At 39.2% G+C, this 21539-nt stretch overlaps 1 protein-coding gene across 2 annotated transcripts in view; it reads right to left on the bottom strand.

The window, feature by feature from the left end:
- The window catches only part of Ca8 (carbonic anhydrase 8 (inactive)), a 118741-nt gene extending 98524 nt beyond the window's left edge, over positions 1-20217 (bottom strand). The window contains exons 1-2 of one of the 2 annotated variants that reach the window (XM_004842146.3): positions 19587-19880; positions 18447-18638 (exon numbers count right to left, since the gene is read on the bottom strand). In XM_004842146.3, coding sequence (XP_004842203.1) covers positions 18447-18638; positions 19587-19686 — 292 coding nt within the window. In that variant the 5' untranslated portion in view covers positions 19687-19880. Of the gene's footprint in view, positions 1-18446; positions 18639-19586 lie in introns of both variants that reach the window. The other variant, XM_004842145.3, reaches the window with a different exon arrangement.
- Positions 20218-21539: the final 1322 nt, after the last annotated feature.

The raw sequence follows: 21539 nt of genomic DNA on the forward strand, positions 1-21539 counted from the left end.
TAAGAACAAGTGATTTTAATTTTTCAAATGGATAAATCTCATACTAAAGGAGAAGGGAGGTGAGAGGCATGACGATAAGATTAAGACTGTCTCACAGGATTTCTGTGCTCATCTTCATTCTTGGACTGGTTTAGGTCACACCAGATATCTGTAGGGTCGCTGTTATCATCATCATGAACAAAGGAGCATGGTGGACTAAGAGGGGCTGAGTGTGACCTGCCCCAGTTACCCAGTTAGCAAAGCCTGGAACTGGAGTGTTTCGACCCATGTTCCAGGAGGGAGACAGGGACAGAGAAGCCCAAATTTCATTATCTGTAACCATGAGCTTCAATACAGTGAATTCTCTGTGCCCAGATTTCTAAACCGCAATTTCTCCTGTAAGAACAACATGTCATCTTATTTTCCAGACAATAAAAAAAATCTAAATACACAGATCAGCAAGGTTTACAGATACTCAGAATTGTGGCACAGGCTCACACCATCTTCCTCTTCCATAAACAGCCACAATGTGGATTTAGGAATGTATAAGATGTTCTATTTCAAGCAGATGCCACAGTTTCCAGATAACCTCATCGCTCTCTCTGTTCCCTTGGCTGTCCAAACTTGGGCTTAGGAAAAACTGGGAAGGAGACAGAGAGTCTACTCACTGCATACTCCACCTCCCTAACCAAAAGTGAGAGATTCTTCTAAGACTCACTCTCCAGCCTGCATCATGAGGAGAAAACACACCCCATCATCATATACACTAAAGACCTGACCTGATGCTTCCCCAAAGCTTCAGAAGGTGAGTTTTATAACTCTCCACTTTTTAAGAATGTGATAAAATTGTGTTAGGGGAGGCTCAGCTCCACATTGCTAAGGAAAAAGAAAGAGAAATAGCATAAGATGAACCACATGAGAAATGGAAAAGAGGATTTTAAAAACCTTCATTCCAAAACCCTTCATCTCATCTACTCAGAACACACACACACACACACACACACACACACACACACACATTCTGGAATTATTACCCAGCAGTCTACCAATATGTCTTTATAGAAATGGATGATAGAGCTGGTCTTGACAGTGATTTCAGGGGACCAAAAAGAGATCCAGGCTACAAAAATATACTCTCCACATGACCATTGCCCAATATTTCCTTAAAAATCCTCATCTTAAAACTTGGAATTATAAATAACATTTTAAACATCCTGGAAATTCAAACTTCACAAGTCCATGTCTTGGTAGGAGTTCCAAAGCCCAAGGGGTTCCAATGACCATCTACTACGTTATAACAGGCACTATATGAAACACTTAGGATACATTGATTTTGCAAAACAGATAAAATCCTGACCTCATGGATTTGCATTCTTTTGGGTTGAAATGTAAATTCATCCATTTATGACAATCAAATACTGCTGAGTGATATTTGGTATTTACATGGCAGGATTACTTAGCTGTGGTGTCGTTATGCTCAATTACATTACAATGAAACAACAAACCTTCATGGTTCTTACATTCTACAGGCTGAAGTGGACACAGAAAAGGGAAGCATTTTGTCCAGAGCTGGTTGTCCAGGATGCAGTAACAAAAAGAAGGCTTTCAGTCAGGAATCAGGCCTTGAGTACTTTTCACTTTATTGCAGAAAAATAATCCACACTAAAAAATTAATCTACACTAAAAATGGATTAAAATTTTAATCTACACTAAAGCCATGTGACTATACAAAGCCATTAAAAAATGACAAAGTACTGAATTCAGTACTTATGATGTGCCAGGTAGAAGCATTCCCTGTTCATCCCAAGAGTGACTGTGTTTACAGTCTAAGATAGATTGCAGCTCAGTTTTATCCATTTGGCAACATCCTCTTAAAGCATTCTCCTTTTTCACAGTTTATATTTTTAAAAGGAAACCAGTCATACCAAAAGGAGTATATTTTTCCTACATTAATGAACAAAATTTTTCTGACTAGTATTTGGTCAACAATTATTAGTTGTGATGACATTAGGTTCAATAAAATTACAATGAAACTTGTACCAATGATATTCTGGATTTCCGTAGAATAACAAACTTGTGAAAGAATATACAATAAACTTATGTCATTGCCTCCATTTTTCAAGAGCACAATTATTATGCCATGTTAGGACATAAAAAAAAGCTCCCAGAGAAAACTTCTGCAAAATATGAGAATCTCATAAAGTCTTGATATATGTACGTTTACCTAAATCTATCTAAGCATCTATGATTCTTTGCTAAAAACAAATTTACTAAATAATTCAAAGCCTGTTGCTCACATGTTTTGAGATCAACTTCATGCCTGGCCTTGTGCTGACCTCTATGTATATAAAGTGAAAGGATCCAGTCTCAGGACTGGTCACTTTCAATTCAAATACAATGCAACCAGGAGCAGTAAAGTGTGCAGATAGAAGGACAGCACCAGCAAAGGAAGGTCAAAAACAAATGGGAATCACAAAAAACACTTCATGAAGAAGATGACAGCTAAGCTGAGTCTTGAAGAGTAAGCTAAGAAAGAGGTGAAATGCGCTTAAAAGAGAGAGAAGATAACGAGAAAGGCTTGGCAATACTATAACACCATAGCAATATGAGAGTGTTCCAAGTATAAAATCAGAAGTTACCAATTGCCAGAGGTAGGTTCACACATGGGCATCAGGAGAAGACTTGCAGCCTATGAGGTAGAGTTATCAATGGATTTTGTGCAGGGGACTAACACAATCATATTTGCATTTTTAAATGCTACTTTACGGTTTGCATGCACACCAAAACAGCAGTGGGACAGCCTCGCCAGTCAGAAAGCTGTTTTCATAGCCAAGGCAAAAACAACAACACCAGGAGACAGAGCCTGACAGTCATACCTCCAACACGGAGGGAGAGACACCAATAGATCCTTGACCTACCCTCTAAAGGATCCAAATGTCCAAAAACTTTATTGTTATAACAGATTTAAAAATGTTATAACCTCAGATTAGCTTTTAAAGATCCCAAATTCATTTGCATACCATCCCTAAAGAAGTATTAGTTTTTGACATTTGAAGTCTTGAAAGCAAAAACCAATAATTTTGCCCTATTTGGTTTTAACATACAGTTTCATTTCATATAAAGAATAATATGTTCAGCCCTTGAAGAAAAGTTCATCTGAGTCTTGGGTGAGGATCTTCTGGGTTTCTCTGGAGCCAAAAAAAAAACCAGAAACCATGGGTCACCCATATATGCTTTGAGACATCCTTTAGATTTTTTCCGGACACCCTACAAGTACCCTAAAAAATTGACCATAATGTAGACTGGATCTATGACCAGTGGTGGCAGAGTCTATATAGACTTACAATTCATAATATTCTAGAAAAAAAAACCTTTTAAGTTTTTGGCTATTCAATATAATCCTTGTGATTCTGAATGTATTGATGGTACTGTACTGTGTTTAGGACCATCAGTGGAGCCTACAATTCAAAACTCAGATATTATCTTTGCAGAAAATATTTGCCAATGTTTTCATGGTATCCAAAGAGGTCACATTGTTATTGCAAAGGTCCAAGTGATCCGAAATCAAATATCTGTAAAAAGAGAACATAGTTTGGAAGTAGACAAAATCCTCACCACTAATTCATCAGATTTCTGTAAAAGCCATAGTTATGTGCCAGCAGGTCATGTTCAGTTAGAAAGTGATAATCTACAGAATTCTACATATTACAGGTACTATGGACCTAGTCACACAGACTAGTCACATAATAAGAAGAACAATCTTCTTTAAGATTTGGCTTCATAGGGCCAGGGATTTAGCTCAGTGGTTTCGCCGCCTGCTGTGCAAGTGCAAGGACCCGAGTTCAACCTCCGGTACCAAAAAAAAAAAGATTTGGCTTCTGAGTGATTTTGGATTTCTACATGGCAACCCTAATGGCCACAGATTTTCTAATGATTAACAAGCATTTATTCTTTTGACTGATTGTTTCCACTTAAGTAAATTTATTTCTGCTGTCAAACCATGTACTTACTAATAAACTATTTGCTATTGAAAAAGGAAATATATATTATGCATATTTATCTTCCACTCATAATATATATTATGTATATATTCAACTCTTAAAGGTAAACATCACAGTGATAACATGAAGAAAAGGCCACTCACACTGAACAAAGTGAAGCAAATTGAAGCAACTGTCTAGGTAATTCAAGTCCCCAAAGTTAGCTAATAATATATAATATATTCATGAAAAAATTCAATCCTTACACTTCATATAAATGAAAATCACAGAAACTCCTCAGTGAAAATACATCAAGGTATTCCTGACAATTTCATCTTTAAATCAGCAAAGCTGCTGAGAAATATAGCAAAAAGTCATCATTTTGGCCAAGAAAAGCATAATTAATAATAATCACCTAGTCTAAAATTAGTATTGAGAATTATAAAAGACCCAGAAGTAAATTTTTTTCTAATTAAAGTTTCTATACTAAAGTCACACGTGACTTACCCTGATTAGCAATTTCTCCCATATTGATGGGCCATTAAAAATGTCATTACCCTTAGTACACTGTTCAGTTAGATGGAATGACATGCTATTTTACAGGCTTAGACAGCCTCACAGTTTTTCACTACCTATGTATCAAACCAGTCAGGCTGGAAATCTATACAGCAGTAGCCTTTATTCACAGTTTTACTTCCTGTCATTTCAGTTACCCATGTTCAACCACAATCTGAAAATACTGAATAGAAAATTCTACATTGAAAAGACCACATCCACATAACTCATATCATAGTATGTTGTTATAATGTTCTATTGTTCTATTTTATTTTGTTATAATGTTCATTGTTCTATTTTATTGTGACTTGTTATTCTCTTATTGTGCCTAATTTATAAACTAAACTTTATCATAGTGATGTACATATAGGAAAAAACAGTATATAGAGTCCATTACTATCCATGGTTTCAGGCATCCACTGGGGGGTCTTGGAATGTATTCCTTTGCCAATAAGTAAAGACTAGGGTATCTATACTTTTATTTTCATGCTACTCTATAAATATACTCAATTTTAATTTGTCTGTGTAACTTAAGTATTAAGTTTCCTACATACAATAATTCTTCTGCATTACTGAAAATTTAAATGATGTGTCAGCCTTAATGAACTTCTACACACTCAAGAAGAAAACAGCATGAGTAACATGGTTAGCTCACCCCTTTAATGCAGTGTTTCATTCAGTTCCATGTTAGAAGGGACTAGGTAACCTTGAAATATGCCCAGAACAGAGGTAGAAGAATGGCGAAAATACCCAAAAGGTGGTCCAGTTACAGGGAACCCACCCCTGCCCGTCTCTCCTCATTATTCTCTCTTCCTCCCTGCCCCCCAAGGCTATTTAATAGGATTCCATCTCAGAAATTTATCTGTGTCACCCCTCTTTTTCCACTGACATGCTAATGTTTACCGTCTTCGGTAGTAGAGTTTCTCGCACTAACCTTCAAACTGGCCCCCAATCTCTCTCAGATCTCATTTCATTCAGTGCTGCCAGAATAATTTTCCTAAAGCAACATGCAAAGTATGACTTTATCCCACAAGATACAGGGGAGTGTACTCTTTAGAATCTGCTGGGCTGCTCATGAATGCACTCCAACATATTATATCATATTTCCCACTAACCGCTCTTATCAGGAACAACTCTTCTCTTCCAAAGACGTTAAAGGATTTGCCTTCCTTCATATCATCTCTAGACTTTTCCAAGGTCAAAGATTTTTAAACGCTGTCCTCTCTTTCCACCATCTCCATATACTACTCACCTTTTCAAGACTACTTCCTCCACAAACACTTCCCTAATAACTTCAACCAAAAATAATCTCTCTGCGTATATTTATGTTCTATGAACTACCATTATAACCTAAATCAGGCTTTAGATCTGATTCACATTAACCTTATCTACTTTTTTTTTTATACCGGGAATCGAACTCAGGACCTTGTGCTTGCGAGGCAGGTGGGGGCACCACTGAGCTAAATCCCCAGCCCTATATTAACCTTATCTAAAGCAAGTAATTCCATGCATAAAGTAAAGCAAAAAGTGCCAAATTCATTAACTAATATCAAGCCACTCAGGGAAGAAAAATCTATAGCAGTAATGCTTACTCTCTGTGCCCTGCAAGCCAAAGGAAACCAATAGTATGTATATTTGGGACACAAGTGCAGCTCCTCCTGACACATTAAACATTGCTCATTAGGCAGCTCTCTGACTGCTGATTTCCCACAGTTCCCACCAGGCTTTACTGCCTCCCAATGCTGCAGATGAAGTGGACATCAATAACTATTCACAGTCTTTTGATCTCCTGGCTGGTCTCATGTATAGTATCTGCTTGGCTCTCAGAGACTAATGAGTTTATAACTCCTACAGTAAATACTCATCAAATAACTGTTGAGGAGTGAAGGACTATCACACGAGCTGAATGAACAAAATATATGTGAAAAGAAAATATGACAACTGCACAATATGATGACAGTAGTCAGTATTTCCAAGGGTGTAGTGTGTAAGTATAATTATATTTGCTCTATGTCAGTCCAGAGTCCTAAAATAGAAACAATGGGACAGATTACAGAAGTTTCTAACTTTTGGAAATGCTCAAATACAAAATGGATTTCCTCAGTGGGGAATCAATTTTCTTTCCTGAGCTGTTCAAGCCAAGGCTGTCAACCCACTTGCCAGAGTCTGAGATGGGAGGCTGAACTGGCCACCCTCTTGAACCCATTTCACTCAGAGTATCTATGTCTTCAGCCGCTTTGCTAAACTATTTGCTGTCTTACTAGAAACTGGAACACCAAACAAGGTAACACACAGTCTATAAGGGTGTAGTGCTTATGGAGTACGTGCAGGATTTGAGAAGTGAGCTGAGGAGGAAACCTTGAGAAACCTCATTATTTAAGGGTCATGAAGCATGAAGAACTAGCAAAGAAAAGGCAATAAAAATTTAAAAGAAACTTCTCTGTATGTCACAGAAACTAACAGGAGAGGGTTCCTTTTCAAATGCTGAAAAGTTAAAGAATTGTAAGGATGTTAAAGTATTCATAGGATTTGGTGCCCAAGAAGATCACCAATGATCTTGGCCTGAAAAGTTCCAACCAAGTCACAGGACAGTAGGATGGGAGAAGCAAGTCTAAGCCAATGAAATACCTCAAATTTAAATTAAGGCACTATCTCCAGATGCAATTGTTTGGTTTTTTTCCAGATGCAATTGTGTAAAAGAACTACATCATTAGGGTTATGTTCAAAGTATTAGTTTGGTAAGTATAAACATTTAAATTATACTACAATTGTTGTAATCCTTTTAAGTAAGTCTTTATAAATATGTGTGTGTGTGTGTGTGTGTGTGTGTGAGAGAGAGAGAGAGAGAGAGAGAGAGAGAGAGAGAGAGAGAGAGAGAGAGAAAGAGACAGAGAGAGACAGAGACAGAGACAGAGACAGAGAAGAAACAGGTATCCCAAGCCACTGACAACCTCAGGGAGACCTGAAGTTTCAGCAGGATGGTAGATAGAAGGTCAGCTTTAATTGCAAAAAGATCTCTCTGCTTACTGTATGAGTTTTTATTTAAAAAGACGGTATACTACACATGAAGGAAACACCTCCAGTTGGAGAAAGAAAATTGCATATCAACATTTATTTTTTCTCCCTGCTCAATCCTCACTAAGCAAAAAGGGCATGATTTGGAAGAGGGAAATGGAAAAAATGGACATAACAGAAACAGAGAAATGTCACAAAAACTGGGGGAGCTAAGTGGACCAAGAGTAGGAAGTGACTTACCAAAACAGAGAAACTATAGGAAGAGGAAGGACACAAGAAGCAGACAGTTCCTATCACAGAATCCAGTGGCTATGGTTTGAACGTCTGTGTCTGCTCCAAAAAACTCAAACTCAATCCCAAATGCAACAGAGGTGGAGCTTTTGGGAAATGATGAGGTCACAAGGATTCCTCTCTCATGAACAGGATTAGTGCCTTACAAAAGGGTTTGAGGGATACAATAGGATGACATTCATCATTGGGAATTTATACCTTTACATGACATATCTTGGTTCTTATTTTTTCCCCATTCCCCTGCCCTATCTTCCACCCCTCCACCCCTCCTTATTTACGAAGACTTTGTTTCCATTTTTTCCCTTTCTCATATTTATTCCTTTCCCTTCCCCTACCCCTCTCACTTCCCCTGCCCCAGGGAGACTGTTTGGACCTTTTGTGTCTTTGTCATGTGCAGACTCAGCAACAAGGCACCATCTATGAGAAAAAGAGTGGGCTCTTCCCTGATACTGAGTCATCTGGTACCTTGATTTTGCCCTTCCCAGGCTTCAAACAGTGAGAAATAAATTTCCATTATATAAATGACCCAGTCTGAGATGTTACAGCAGCCAAAAGGAGTAAGACACAAGGATAGACTTACGAGATAGAGCATTAGATATTCCTGGATGTAGAGGTGTGGAATGGGAAACTGCAAACAGGAAAACAGATTCAAAATTCTTAGAGAAGATCTTTTAAATCTTTAAACCTCCCAAACCCACTTTCCATGGCGAGGCAGCTTCCTGTTACTTCCCTGGCAGAAGATGAAGGGAATGTGGACATACTAAAGGTGATGCTCTTCTGTCTGTGGCCAACAGCCAGAATGCAGGCAACCAGGTGCTACCCAAGCCCCCAGGCCAAAACGAGAACACAAAAAAAGGATAGGCAAGTCTCAATTAAATGTATATGGCCTCCAAAGATGCCTCCCAACATGGTCAGATCCCTGTGTAATCACATTACTGTAAAGTCCATCTGACTCAAGCCCCACCCATACCTGCTGTTTAGAGCAACTCGTAAGTAGGAACAAAGAGTAAAAATCACTAGACATTTGAAGAGAATCTCCAAAATAAAACAGAGGGACCAAAACAAATACAAGAAGGACAATAGACATATGAAGGGGAACAAGAAAGAAGCAATGCAAGAAACAATGAAGATCTCACATCGTCACATTTTTCAGACTGCATGTTCTACTTTACATTTTTTTAAATTCATAAAATCACCATAATTTTTTGAGAAATTAAAAATATAAGATCAAAAATTCTAAGTTCAGACCAGCAGGTCTGTGCACGCCCTACTGAGGTCCCAAGTTACGCAGAAGACAACATATCAGCCCAGTGCAGACAGGCAGGTCTGCGGACACCCTACTGCGGTCCCGAGTCACAAGGAACACGCCAAATCAGCCTGCTGCAGACAGGCAACAATCCACTGGACACCCCATCCCCGCTCCTCTGTACAGCCACCTGGGTCCACACTACAAAGACGGAGAGGACACCAGAACACCAGACCAGGGTACTGAGCACCGCTGCTCCCAGGCAAGAGGTAAGGGCTTCTGAGCCTCCATCCCACTGCTCCTGGTCCAGAGGAAGGGGCTTCCCGGCCACCATCCCTCCTACTGCTCCCAGCCCACAGGAAAGGGCTTTGGGGTCACCATCCCTACCGCTGCTCCTGGCCCCTGTCCCACCTCTCCCAGCTCAGAGGAGGTAATCCATGCAGGCGCCAACAGCCAACCCCAAGTTGAAATGAGAAAACACGTAAATAAGTCTCCAAGCCAGACTTCTAGATTACCTACAGCAACCCCAAAGGGAAATGAGATGGAATATTCTGATACTCAACCACCTGGACCCACTGAACTGGCAACGAAAGGGGATCTGGAAAAAATGAAATCAGAAATAATTTCTCAGATAACAGGAGAAATTGTGCCCCTAGTGCAAGACATGATTAATAAATCTAGAGAGGAGCTCAGGAACATGATGGAATCCCAACATAGGAAACAAATGGAATCCATAAAACAGATCCAAATAGATTTCCAGGACATGAAAAACTCCATTGAAAGTCTACACAGCACAATGAGCCAATGTGAGGAAAGAACTTCAGATACAGAAGATAAGATTGCAATTACTGAACATGAAATGAAAAATTGCTTCAAAATTACATGGGAACATGAGAAATCAATCCAGCAGCTGCTAGATCATGCAAAGGAGAATAACATAAGACTGACTGGAGTCAATGAAGAAACAGGAGAGAGTGGAGATGACATAAAAAATCTCTTCACAGAAATAATGGCAGAAAACTTCCCAAGCAGGGGAAAAGACCTTGACATACAGATGAGTGAGGCATATAGGACTCCAAATAGCCTTGATCAAAAAAAACCTACACATAGGCATATAATTGTTAAGATTACAGAAACTCAACAGAAGAACAAAGTTCTACAAGCAGTCAGAGAAAAGAAACAAATCACATACAAAGGAAAGCCCATCAGAGTCACAGCAGACTTCTCAACACAAACCATCAAAGCAAGAAGAGCTTGGAGTGACATATTCCAAGCCCTAAAAGAAAACAGCCTCCAACCCAGATTGATGTACCCTGCGAAACTATCTCTCAAAACTGATGGAGAAATAAGATACTTTCATGACAAAGAGCACCTTAGGAACTTCATGAATACCAAACCAACACTCCAAAGAATTATACACAATATCCTAGGAATAGACAATGAAGATCACAAACTCAGGAAGCAAAGCACAATGAACCCATCTGGCATGACAAGAAATTAAATGGAAAGGGGGAGAACCCAACAAAAGAAAAAGTCATGGCAATGACAAGTCAATATGTTTCAGTTATAACCATCAATGTTAATGGTCTCAATTCACCAATCAAAAGAAATAGACTGGCAGAATGGGTCAAGAAGCAAAATCCAACAATATGCTGCATACAAGAAACACACTTAATTCAAAAGGAAACTCATAGACTGAAAGTTAAAGGGTGGAAAACAATACTCCATGCGATGGGAACCCAAAAAGGAGCAGGAGTGGCTATCCTCTTTGCAGATCAAGTAGATTTCAAACCAACACTGATTAAGAGAGATGAAGAAGGATACTACATCCTTGTAATGGGAACAATCCAAGAGGAAGAGATGACAATCATAAATATCTATGCACCAAACATTAGTGCACCCAACTATATAAAAGAAATACTAATGGACATGAAAAGTCACATATGCACTAATACAATTGTAGTGGGGGACATCAACACCCCGCTGTCACAAAGACATAGATCAACTAGACTAAAAATAAGTAATGAAATACTAGAACTCAAACTCTTGAACAGATGAACTTAAAAGATGTTTACAGAGACTTCCACCCCACAAAATCAGAATAAACATTCTTCTCAGCTGCATATGGGTCATTCTCAAAAATAGACCACATACTCACACATAGACCATGTTTCAGTAAGTGCAAAGGAATTGAAGTTATCCCCTGTATATTATCAGACCATAGTGTGATGAAATTGGAGATCCATAACAAAAGAAACTCAAAAAATTTCATAAATACTTGGAAATTGAACAACACACTTCTGAATAACCAATGGGTCACAGAGAAAATTAAAGAAGAAATCAGACAGTTCCTTCAATTAAATGACAATGACAATACAACATATCGGAATCTATGGAACACAATGAAGGCAGTTTTACCAGGGAAATTCATAGCAGTGAATACGCATATTAGGAAAACAGAATGAGCCCAATTAAACAACCTGATGTTGAACCTCAAGCTTCTAGAAAAAGAAGAACAAGACAACCCCAGAGCTCATACAAGGAAGGAAATTATAAAGATCAGAGGAGAAGTCAATGCAATGGAGACTAAGAGAAGGATACAAAAAAATCAATGAAGCCAAGAGCTGGTTCTTCGAAAGAATCAACAAAATTGACAAACCCTTAGCCAACTTTGTCAGAAAAAGGAATGAAAAGCCCCAAATCAATGCAATTAGGAATGAAAAGGGTGAAATTACAACAGTCCCAGCAGAAATCCAGAGGATCATCAATACCTACTTCCAGAACCTATACGCCAATAAGATGGACAACACAGAAGAAATGGACAGATTCCTAGATACATATGAATTACTAAAGTTGAATGAAGAAGACCTAAAAATTCTGAACAACCCACTATCAACCAATGAAATTGAAAATGTAATTAAAAACTAAGAAAATCCCGGGCCCTGATGGCTTCAAGGCTGAATTCTATGAGAAATTTAGAGAGGAACTGCTGCCACTACTCTTTAAACTCTTCAATGAAATTAAAAGGGAAGCAATACTCCCAATTTCATTCCTGGAAGCAAGCATCACCTTGATCCCCAAAGCAGAGAAAGACCCAACGGAAAAAGAGAACTATAGGCCAATAGCACTAATGAACATAGATGCAAAAATCCTTAATAAGATAATGGCAAACAGAATGCAGAAGATCATCAAGAAGATCATACACCCTGATCAAGTGGGATTCATCCCAGGGATGCAGGGATGGTTCAATATATGCAAATCAATCAATGTAATACACTATATCAATAGAACCAAGGACAAAAACCATATGACTATCTTCATAGACACAGAAAAAGCATTTGACAAAATCCAACATGCATTTATGATAAAAATCCTACAAAAAATTGGAATAGACGGTCTCTACCTCAAACTGATAGAAGCCATCTATGAAAAACCAACAGCCAATATCATACTAAATGGTCAAAAACGGAAATCTTTCACACTAAAATCAGGAACAAGACAAGGATGTCCACTATCACCACTCTTGTTCAATATAGTTCTGGAAACATTAGCCACAGCAATTAGACAAGAGAAAGAAATAAAAGGAATAAAGACAGGAAATGAAGAAGTCAAATTGTCATTATTTGCAGATGACATGATACTCTATAAAGGAAACCCCAAGAACTCCACCAAAAAGTCTTCTAGATTTAATAACCAAATTTAGTCAAGTAGCTAGTTACAAGGTCAACACACAAAAATCAATAGCTTTCCTCTACACCAATGACAGACTCACTGAGAGAGAAATAGGGCAAATAATTCCTTTCACAATAGCATCCAAAAAACTGAAATACCTAGGAATCAACCTAACAAAAGAAATCAAAGACCTCTTCTCTGAAAACTATGGCACTCTGAAAAGAGAGATTGAAGATGATATCAGAAAATGGACAGACATCCCCTGCTCCTGGGTAGGAAGGATTAATATAATGAAAATGGCCATACTTCCAAAACTGCTATATAGATTTAATGCAATTCCAATTGAGATTCCAGCAGCATACTTCATGGACCTTGAGAAAACAATCCAAAAATTCATTTGGAACAAGAAGAGACCCAGAATAGCAAAAGCAATTCTAGGTAGCAGAGACATGGCAGGGGGTATCACAATACCCAACCTGCAACTCTACTACAAAGCTACTGTGATAAAAACAGCATGGTACTGGCAAAGAAACAGACCTGAGGACCAGTGGAACAGATTAGAAGATGCAAAAACAACGCCAGACACCCTCAGCCATCTCATCTTCGATAAAGGAGCCAAACACCCTCACTGGAGGAAAGATAGCCTCTTTAATAAATGGTGCTGGAAAAATTGGGTTTCAACTTGCCAAAGATTAAAACTGGACCTATATCTCTCACCATGCACTAAACTAAAATCAAAATGGATTAAAAATCTAAATATTAAAATAGAAACTCTGAACCAGCTGGAACAGAGGTTAGGCAGAACCCTTGAAGACATCGGTGTAGGAAAAGATTTTATGAACAAAACCTCAGTTGCCCGTGAACTAGCACAAACAATCAACAAGTGGGATCTCTTCTTATTAAAAGGCTTCTGCACACCAAGAGAAACCACCAGCAGTGTGAAGAGACAACCCACAATGTGGGAAAAAATTTTCACCTGCTCTTCTTCAGACAAAGGTCTACTATCTCGAATCTATAAAGAACTTAAAAAGATCAGACCTCCCAAATTGAAAGACCCAATCCAAAAATGGGCATCTGAAATGAACAGACATTTCCCAGACAAAGAAGTAGAAATAGTAAATAAACACATGAAAAAATGTTCAACATCACTGGTCATTGGAGAGATGCAAATGAAAACAATGCTGAGATTCCACCTCACTCCAGAAAGAATGGCTGCTATCATGAAATCAACCAATAACAAATGCTGGCTGGCGGGGCTGTGGGGAAAGAGGAACCCTGCTCCACTGCTGGTGGGAATGTAGAATGATGCAAGCACTGTGGAAATCAGTATGGAGATACCTCAAAGAACTAGGACTGCAAGTCCCATTTGACCCCGCTATTCCACTGCTGGGGATCTTCCCCAAAGAATTAAAAGAATCATACCACAGTGATATATGTGCGCCCATGTTCATAGCAGCACAGTTTGTAATAGCTAAAACTTGGAAACAGCCCAAATGTCCATCAACTGGAGAGTGGATAAAGAAAATGTGGGTTTTTTTATAAAATGCAGTACTACTCAGCCTAAAAAATGAGAAATTAGAGACATTTATAGCTAAGTGGATGCACATTGAGGTGATACTCTTAAGTGAAATAAATAGGACACACGTGTAAATACCGAATGGTTTCTCTGGTGTGAAAAACTGAAAGTGTAAATAAGGACTAAATGTATAATAGGTAATGTGAAATAAGAAGAAAAGGGCCAAAGGGGGAGGAAGTAGGAGGGCTAGGGGAAAGGATAGAAGGGAATGGGATTAATATGAGAAAATAGAAAAATAGGAACAAAATCTTTGTAAATAGGGAGGAATGGAGGGCTTGAAGGGAGGGCTGGGCAAGGGTGAAAAATAAGAACCAAGAGAGATTATGAAAAGGTGCAAATTTCCAATGATGAATGTCATTTTACTGTATACCTAAAATGTACCAATGCTTAGAATGAATATTCGATAATGCAAAATAGGAAGAAAAGGTCCAAAGGGGTAGGGGTAGTGGGAGGGGCAGGGGAAAGGAAAGAAGGGAAAGGAAAAAATGCTGAGAAATGGAAAAAATGGAAATAAAGTCTTTGTAAATAGGGAAGGGTGGAGGGCGTGAAGGGAGGGCTAGGAATGGGGAAAAAATAAGAACCCAGATGCATTATGTAAAGGTACAATTCCCAATGAGAAATGTAATTGTGTTGTATACCTACAATGCACCAATAAAAGAATTTTTTAAAAAAATTTAAAAATAAAAATAAATAAATAAATAAATAAATTCTAAGTTCAATTGAAAAACTGAAAGATATAAATTGGGGAAATCTACTAGAAAGTTGAAAAGTGCCAAATATAAAGTAGGTGTAAATGAGAGGAAAAAGGAACAATACAAGAATAATGAGCAAATTTAACTGTGCCCAGCAAAGAGTTATAGAAGAATCATATGGCAGTAAATTTTTTTAACAACAGGAGTTAAAAATTATAAAAGTTTCTAGAAGGAAAAAAGAAAAAAAGACAGAATTTGAAAAGCAGATGGCACTAGATCTTTCCACTGGAAGACTGGAACCCAGAAAGCAATGCAGCAATGACGTCAAACACCAAATGACACAAAAAATACTTCCAACACTGACCATTTTCCCAGGCAAATCCAATCAAGTATGCAACATAATGAGACCCCTACAGACACACAAGGCATCCTAACATTTGCCCCTCACTGGCCCTTTTTCTCAGGAAGTTCCTGGAAGAAGAACTATAGGAGAAAACAAACCAATAAGCTCCCTAAAATGACAGAGCAACTCCAAAAGAGGATGTCAGCATTTAGGGAAGATCAGATCCAACAAGGGAGATAAACAAAGAGACTTCACAGGTGTAAGGTCCAGGGAGTGGCAGGTGATAGCTGTAAAGAAGGCTTGGAGAACAAGCAGTCCAGGGAGGGACCAGCAGCCTCTAGGAAACAGAAGAAAGGACAAGAGGTGGGACTAGCCTCTCTGATGCCTCTGAATGTCCTGAGAGAGGATCTGTCATCTGTCAGAGAAAAAGTAATCTGTGATAGATATATTTAAAAATACATTAACTCCAGGAAAAGAAATATTGCTCAACAAAGAAGGTAGAATATAGTCTCCGGTAGAAAATATAGCTACACAGTCATGACAATAAAAGCATCAAGTATTAATTTAAATAAAAATGTAATTTAAGGGTGATGACGGGGACAAACCATAAGAGGGAGTATAATAATAGAACCAATCGCATCTTCCATAGTAGAATGCTCAAAGATATCTTAAATGTCAAAGTAAACGATCATAAGGATATTATTAAGAAATGTGGAGGTGACTGCCAGAGAAACAGCTGAAAAAGTTCACAATAGTTGTTACTATAGACAGAGAAAAATGTAGTAATATTCAACTATTTAAATTATGTCTATGTGGGTTGATTTTTTGTTTTGTTTTGTTCTGTTTGGTACTGGGGATAAAACTCAGGACCTTGCGCTTGCAAGGCAGGCGGTGGCACCACTGAGCTAAGCCAGGCAGTGGGACCACACAGCTCTATGTGGTATTTTGAGAGAGATAAAATTTTATTTATATAAATGAATGACAGGATATTCAGGGCTTATAGACTATTCCTTGGAGAAGCTTACATATTCTGGAAAAAAAAAAACTACTCACTTGCTCTTGTTTTTTAAAGTTCGCAGGTCTACTGAAAGTGAAGAAATCCTTACAGTGACAGTTACAGGGCATCTAGAAGAGGAGGGTCTCCCAGGAGGCAGAGAAACAACACATCGAAATCAAGCTGAGACAGAAACACAAAGTCCTTCCTCCGTGTGGGAGAGGAGAGGAGAATGGGTAAAGAAAAGGAAGTGAAGAAAAAGCATACCTGAGGTTAAAGGTAGAAACATTGCTTTCTAGTCTCTATTTTAGGATAAATTTAAAGGCCTAAAGAAAATTGTGAATGTTTGTTAAGGTACTAGAAGAAAATTATAAGTCTAATTTGACTAAGTTTGATCTTCAATCAGGACTGGACACACACTGTTTCAGTGGGGTATTTATTTGCACTGAATCCTTCCCTACACCCCCCCCATATTACTTTATGACACTTCCATATCTTATTTACATTTGGACCTTAAAGAACTGAAGAACTGCATTTTCACATCCCTGGGAATCCTCAAGAACTATCTTACCCATTTGTATTTAGCCAACACTCACCATGGTGCCTAACATGAAATGTATTTTTGTTCTACAGATCTATAAATAAACATTTACTTCTAGAAGTGCAAATGGACACACCATTCAGGTTATAGACATGTCGACATGTCATATCACATATATCATGCTTTAAAATGTACTTTAATGCCAGAACAGTCATAGCTGGCTAATCTTACATTACACATAAAAATTATACCTCGAAATAATTATAATGTTCAATCACAGATAAACTCCCTAAAAACTCTGTTTTAAGTTCAAATCTGATATAAATTTATGTATTTTTGACTAAGTACACATGAAACCCAGAGTTAGAACAGCAGGGAGGACTACATGGCTATCTCATGGGTTCTAAATTAAAGGGCAGAAACCTACGATGAATAAAAAATCCACAGCTGGGAATCAGTACTTGCCTTGCCTAATAATAGATCTAGAGATTTTATGATCTGAAATATTAAATTTATCAATTTGGAATTAATTTGAGCACAGTCTCTGTTTATCAAGCACATCCTAATATTTCAACATACTATAACTTTGCATTATTTCCTTTTTAACTGATTTTTCTTCCCATTCTTTAATTATTATGTACTTATAATACATTTCAAATACATTCACCGTGGGGTGTTGGTACATGTATATATTGCATCTACGGGCCGGGGATTTACCTCAGTGGTTCAGCCGCCTGCCCTGCAAGAGCAAGGACCAGAGTTCGATCCCCGGTACCAAAAGAAATACAAAAAAAAAAAAAAAATATATATATATATATATATATATTGCATCTACAACCTTTTTACTTCCCCTTCCCCTATAAGGGAAAGAGTCATCACTCACTATAAAAACCATATTAATACAACTTTTTAAAAATATTTGCTTTCTTCTGCTCTACATTGAAGCTAGCATTCAATTTCCCCAGAAATTTTCCTTTTTCACAAAATAGTTCAGATCCATCCAAAATAGGTTCAAAGGGAAAGGTGGAGTTAAAAATAGAGGCAAGAGTTTTATTTGCCATTTAAATCCTTGGCCGAGTTTAGAAGATTTTCTAATTGCTATTAATTACAATTCTTCTTGTCATATAAATATAGTAGAGAAAATTAATTTGAGCAGTTTATCTTGAATGTGAGACTATATCAATAAATCCTAATCCCTGGTTTCAAAAAGTAGCAAAACAGAATTACAAGTATCTAGCTGAAATCTAGATGATTTCAGCTAATCAACAATTTAGAACCAAATGCAGACCTGTACACCCTCGTATATTTTTCCTCATAGTTCACAAAGCGTAAGTTGATCAAATTATGGTGGTTCCAGAAATATCACACAAAGAACAATGAACTAAGATCTTCATAATTTCACCTTTTTATTCTTTTCAAATTGTTTCAGAAAATAATTCTCCAAAATTAGCTTTTATAACCTATGAACATGTCCTGAAAATATCACTGTTAGTTGTACCTTTAAAATCATACAAGTTAAATCAGTGTTCATCAACTCTAAACACGTGTTCTAAACACAGTACCTGATTTTGATTTCAGGATAACCTGAATGGTATGACCATCATTGGTGACCTCACAGTCCCGGCAGACTACATAATTTGGAGAGAGGCGGACATCCAGCAGGGAGGGGTCATATCTAGCTTCTCTTGAGTTTAGGTTAATGGGAGACTGGTATTCTCCATTAGCATCAGGAAACACCAAACCCCACTCTACACCTAAGGACAAAATGAAAATAATTTAGAACAGGTTTCCAAAAAAAGTAAGTTACAGTAAAATTTAACATGCAAAAACTGGATCAAGCAATTCTATGATCCTTGACATCTTGAAGACGGACTTGGCTATCATCATGATACAGATGAAATACAGTGAGCATGTGTAAATTTTTACATTCATTATATGAACGGTCTAATAATATTACTACTACATACAACATCCTGGACTGATGAAATATTCCACTCACTTGTATTTACCCACATAGCTGTAATGATTTATGGCTCTAGGAAACTGAGGTCATCTTTAAGTGATTAGGAAAAATCGGCACAAAAATTTCCTCTGCTCATTAGCTCAATTATGTTCAGTACTTAGGAAACAGCTCTAACTTCCCATATGCTTAATGAGAGCCAAAAACTAAAATTCTGATGCTAGTAACAGCTCCTACCAGAAATGCAAATCACTGAAATGTGCACATGTACATATACTTCATAGATACGTGCCCATTCCTAATTTTTATAAGTGAAATGATTATTTCAGTGTATGTGCTAAACAAAGCACCAATGGTTGGCCAATGGGAGCCCTACCTCTTCAGGGATACACAGAGGGAACTGAGTTTCTTTTTAAAACTCGACCCTTTCTCGCCAAGACCACTGATGCGGTGTGAAATTAAAGACATGCTTTAGAAAGAGTTTAGCCTTGCTAGCATCGTTCACACAACTACTGTCAGGAATCAGGTCTTCTGGAAGTGAGAGTCACCTGCACCGCTCTCTCGCTCCTCTTCCAGGCACCGCGGGTCCCGAACCTGAGCGGCCGGAGCACCCGGGCAGCGGCGCCCCAGGAGCGAGGAAAGCGACCCGTGCGAAACGGGGGCACGAAGGTAGCGCTCGAAACGCGCGACCCTCGCCGCGCCGTCCCGGGGCCCCCGACGCGGGCCCCACGCGGCCGGTTACCTTCCTCGTAGCCCCACTCCACGCCCTCCTCCTCCTCTTCCTCATCGTCCTCCTTCTCCGGGAAGGCGACGGTGTCCTCGATGAAGCTCAGGTCAGCCATGGGAAGGCCGTGGCAGTCCCTGCGCTGTCACCGGTAGTGCCTGCGCCTCTGCGGGACCGGCACGCCACGCCCGGAGCCTGGCGAAGCGCGGGGCAGAGCGAGCGAGCCCGCGGCCTTGGGCGCCGGTGCCCCGCTTTCCACGAGCCGCGAGCAGCGCGTCCGAGTGCGGGCACAGGGAGGCGGCGGGTCCCGAGTCCGCGCCCGCCCGGCGGATTATAAACCCGGCCGGGGCGTGACTGGCACGCCGGGACCCGCCCCCTTCGCCGAGGCCTGGGGACCTGGGAAAGGGCCACAGAAACGGGCCTCGGGGCTACCGGGAGAAGCCGGAGCAGCACAGGTGCCCGAAGCCCTTCTCCCTTCCCGTGAGGGCGCCCACCACCCCCGGCAACCTCCAGCTCCGACTCTGGCCGCTCCTGCCTGGGCTCCGCCGTCCCTGCAGAACCCCGAGAGTCACGCAAGGCCAGCCCCCAGGACCCACAGCCCAGCCCGAGCCAGGGGCTCTTTTCCCTTACTTACATTCACCCTTACTCCAGGAAGTAGCAAAAAGAAAGGGAGCGGCAGAAGGGAAAGATCTGTTGCAATACGCAGGGGGGTAAGAAGATCCTATAACAAAATTAAGGATTTTCCTAGCAGTATCTTTTCATTATTCAGTATTTACTTTTTATTTTGTCCTTACAGCACAGTGGAAAGGAGTATGAAGTTTTCCCAAGAAACGTGTACTGTAGTTCCTAAAAACATTTAAGAAAAATAAATTGCTTTAATGTGGAGAAGTAGACAGTTTGGGAAATTTTTGCATAAAGTATTCCAAGGACAACGGTAGTGGAAAGTATTAAGGGAAGGGTGTTTGGTTCTAGTTTCAGAGACTGGGGTGCTGCTATGGGCTCACCTTGCTGTGTACACAGCTCCCAGTCGCCTAGTGAAATCGTGTAAATAATGAAACACACACATTGCGTAACAATCAGGAACTTTCCTGATCCAAAGAGGTCACACTGTTATTTCTTATAAACATGCTTCCCAGCCCAGTGTAAATGTCTTCAGCCCCCTGCTCCAAGGCCTTCTAAAGGGCCTATTCAGTAAACCCTAAGCTCCTTTATCCCACAGTTTAGAAGATACATTTGCATAAAAAGCTCAGAGTCCTGACTTAAATACAATTTATTTTTTATATGCTCTGTGCACACATCGAAATGTCTGTTAACAGTTTGAATAGCCCGTTTTTCCTAAATCATGGTTTCCTTAAGAACACTTCATCCCAGAAATAAGGATAGAGATGAATAGCTTCAGACTTTTTAGGTTCTGTGCTCCTATCTTGTGCAGCCTTCTTAGCACCCTTACTTTCTTAAAAACCCAGGTCACAGTCACAGACTTTTTGGGGGGAAGCAGATTGGAGGTGAAAGAGAGGGGGGAAAAACTCCAGTCAATTAATTCCACCACTTTCTGGAAAGTTTAGCAAAGTAGGTGAAAACTACTAGCCAATTATAGCTTTGAAGATAACTTTCAGTTTTCAAGCACTTGCTGATTTCTCTTTCCCCTTAATACAATAAGCCTAAAGCTGGCCTGACCATTCACAGGGCAGGGCTAATCTGAGGGACTAAATTGATTCTTCATTCACTGCCCTGTGGGGCTTCTTTATGGGATAGTCCATCTCTTATTTATACCTTACAGTGCCTGAGATTGGCAGAAGTCTACCAGAAGCCATAGCTATCAAAACTACCAAAAATATTAACTATTTACCACTGACATTCTCCTAAAATGAACATTAAATTTTTTTCCTTACTTGAAAATTTTGCAATGTTGAATTTGTTTTGATCTTCTTTTAGAAGTGTGCTTACAAATTCATTAAACACCTCAACTGA

The sequence above is a fragment of the Heterocephalus glaber genome, unplaced genomic scaffold (assembly GCF_053883595.1).
Source record: "Heterocephalus glaber isolate CG9 unplaced genomic scaffold, H.glaber_assembly_v1.0 deba00001553, whole genome shotgun sequence".
In the NCBI taxonomy this organism is placed as follows: Eukaryota; Metazoa; Chordata; class Mammalia; order Rodentia; family Bathyergidae; genus Heterocephalus; species Heterocephalus glaber.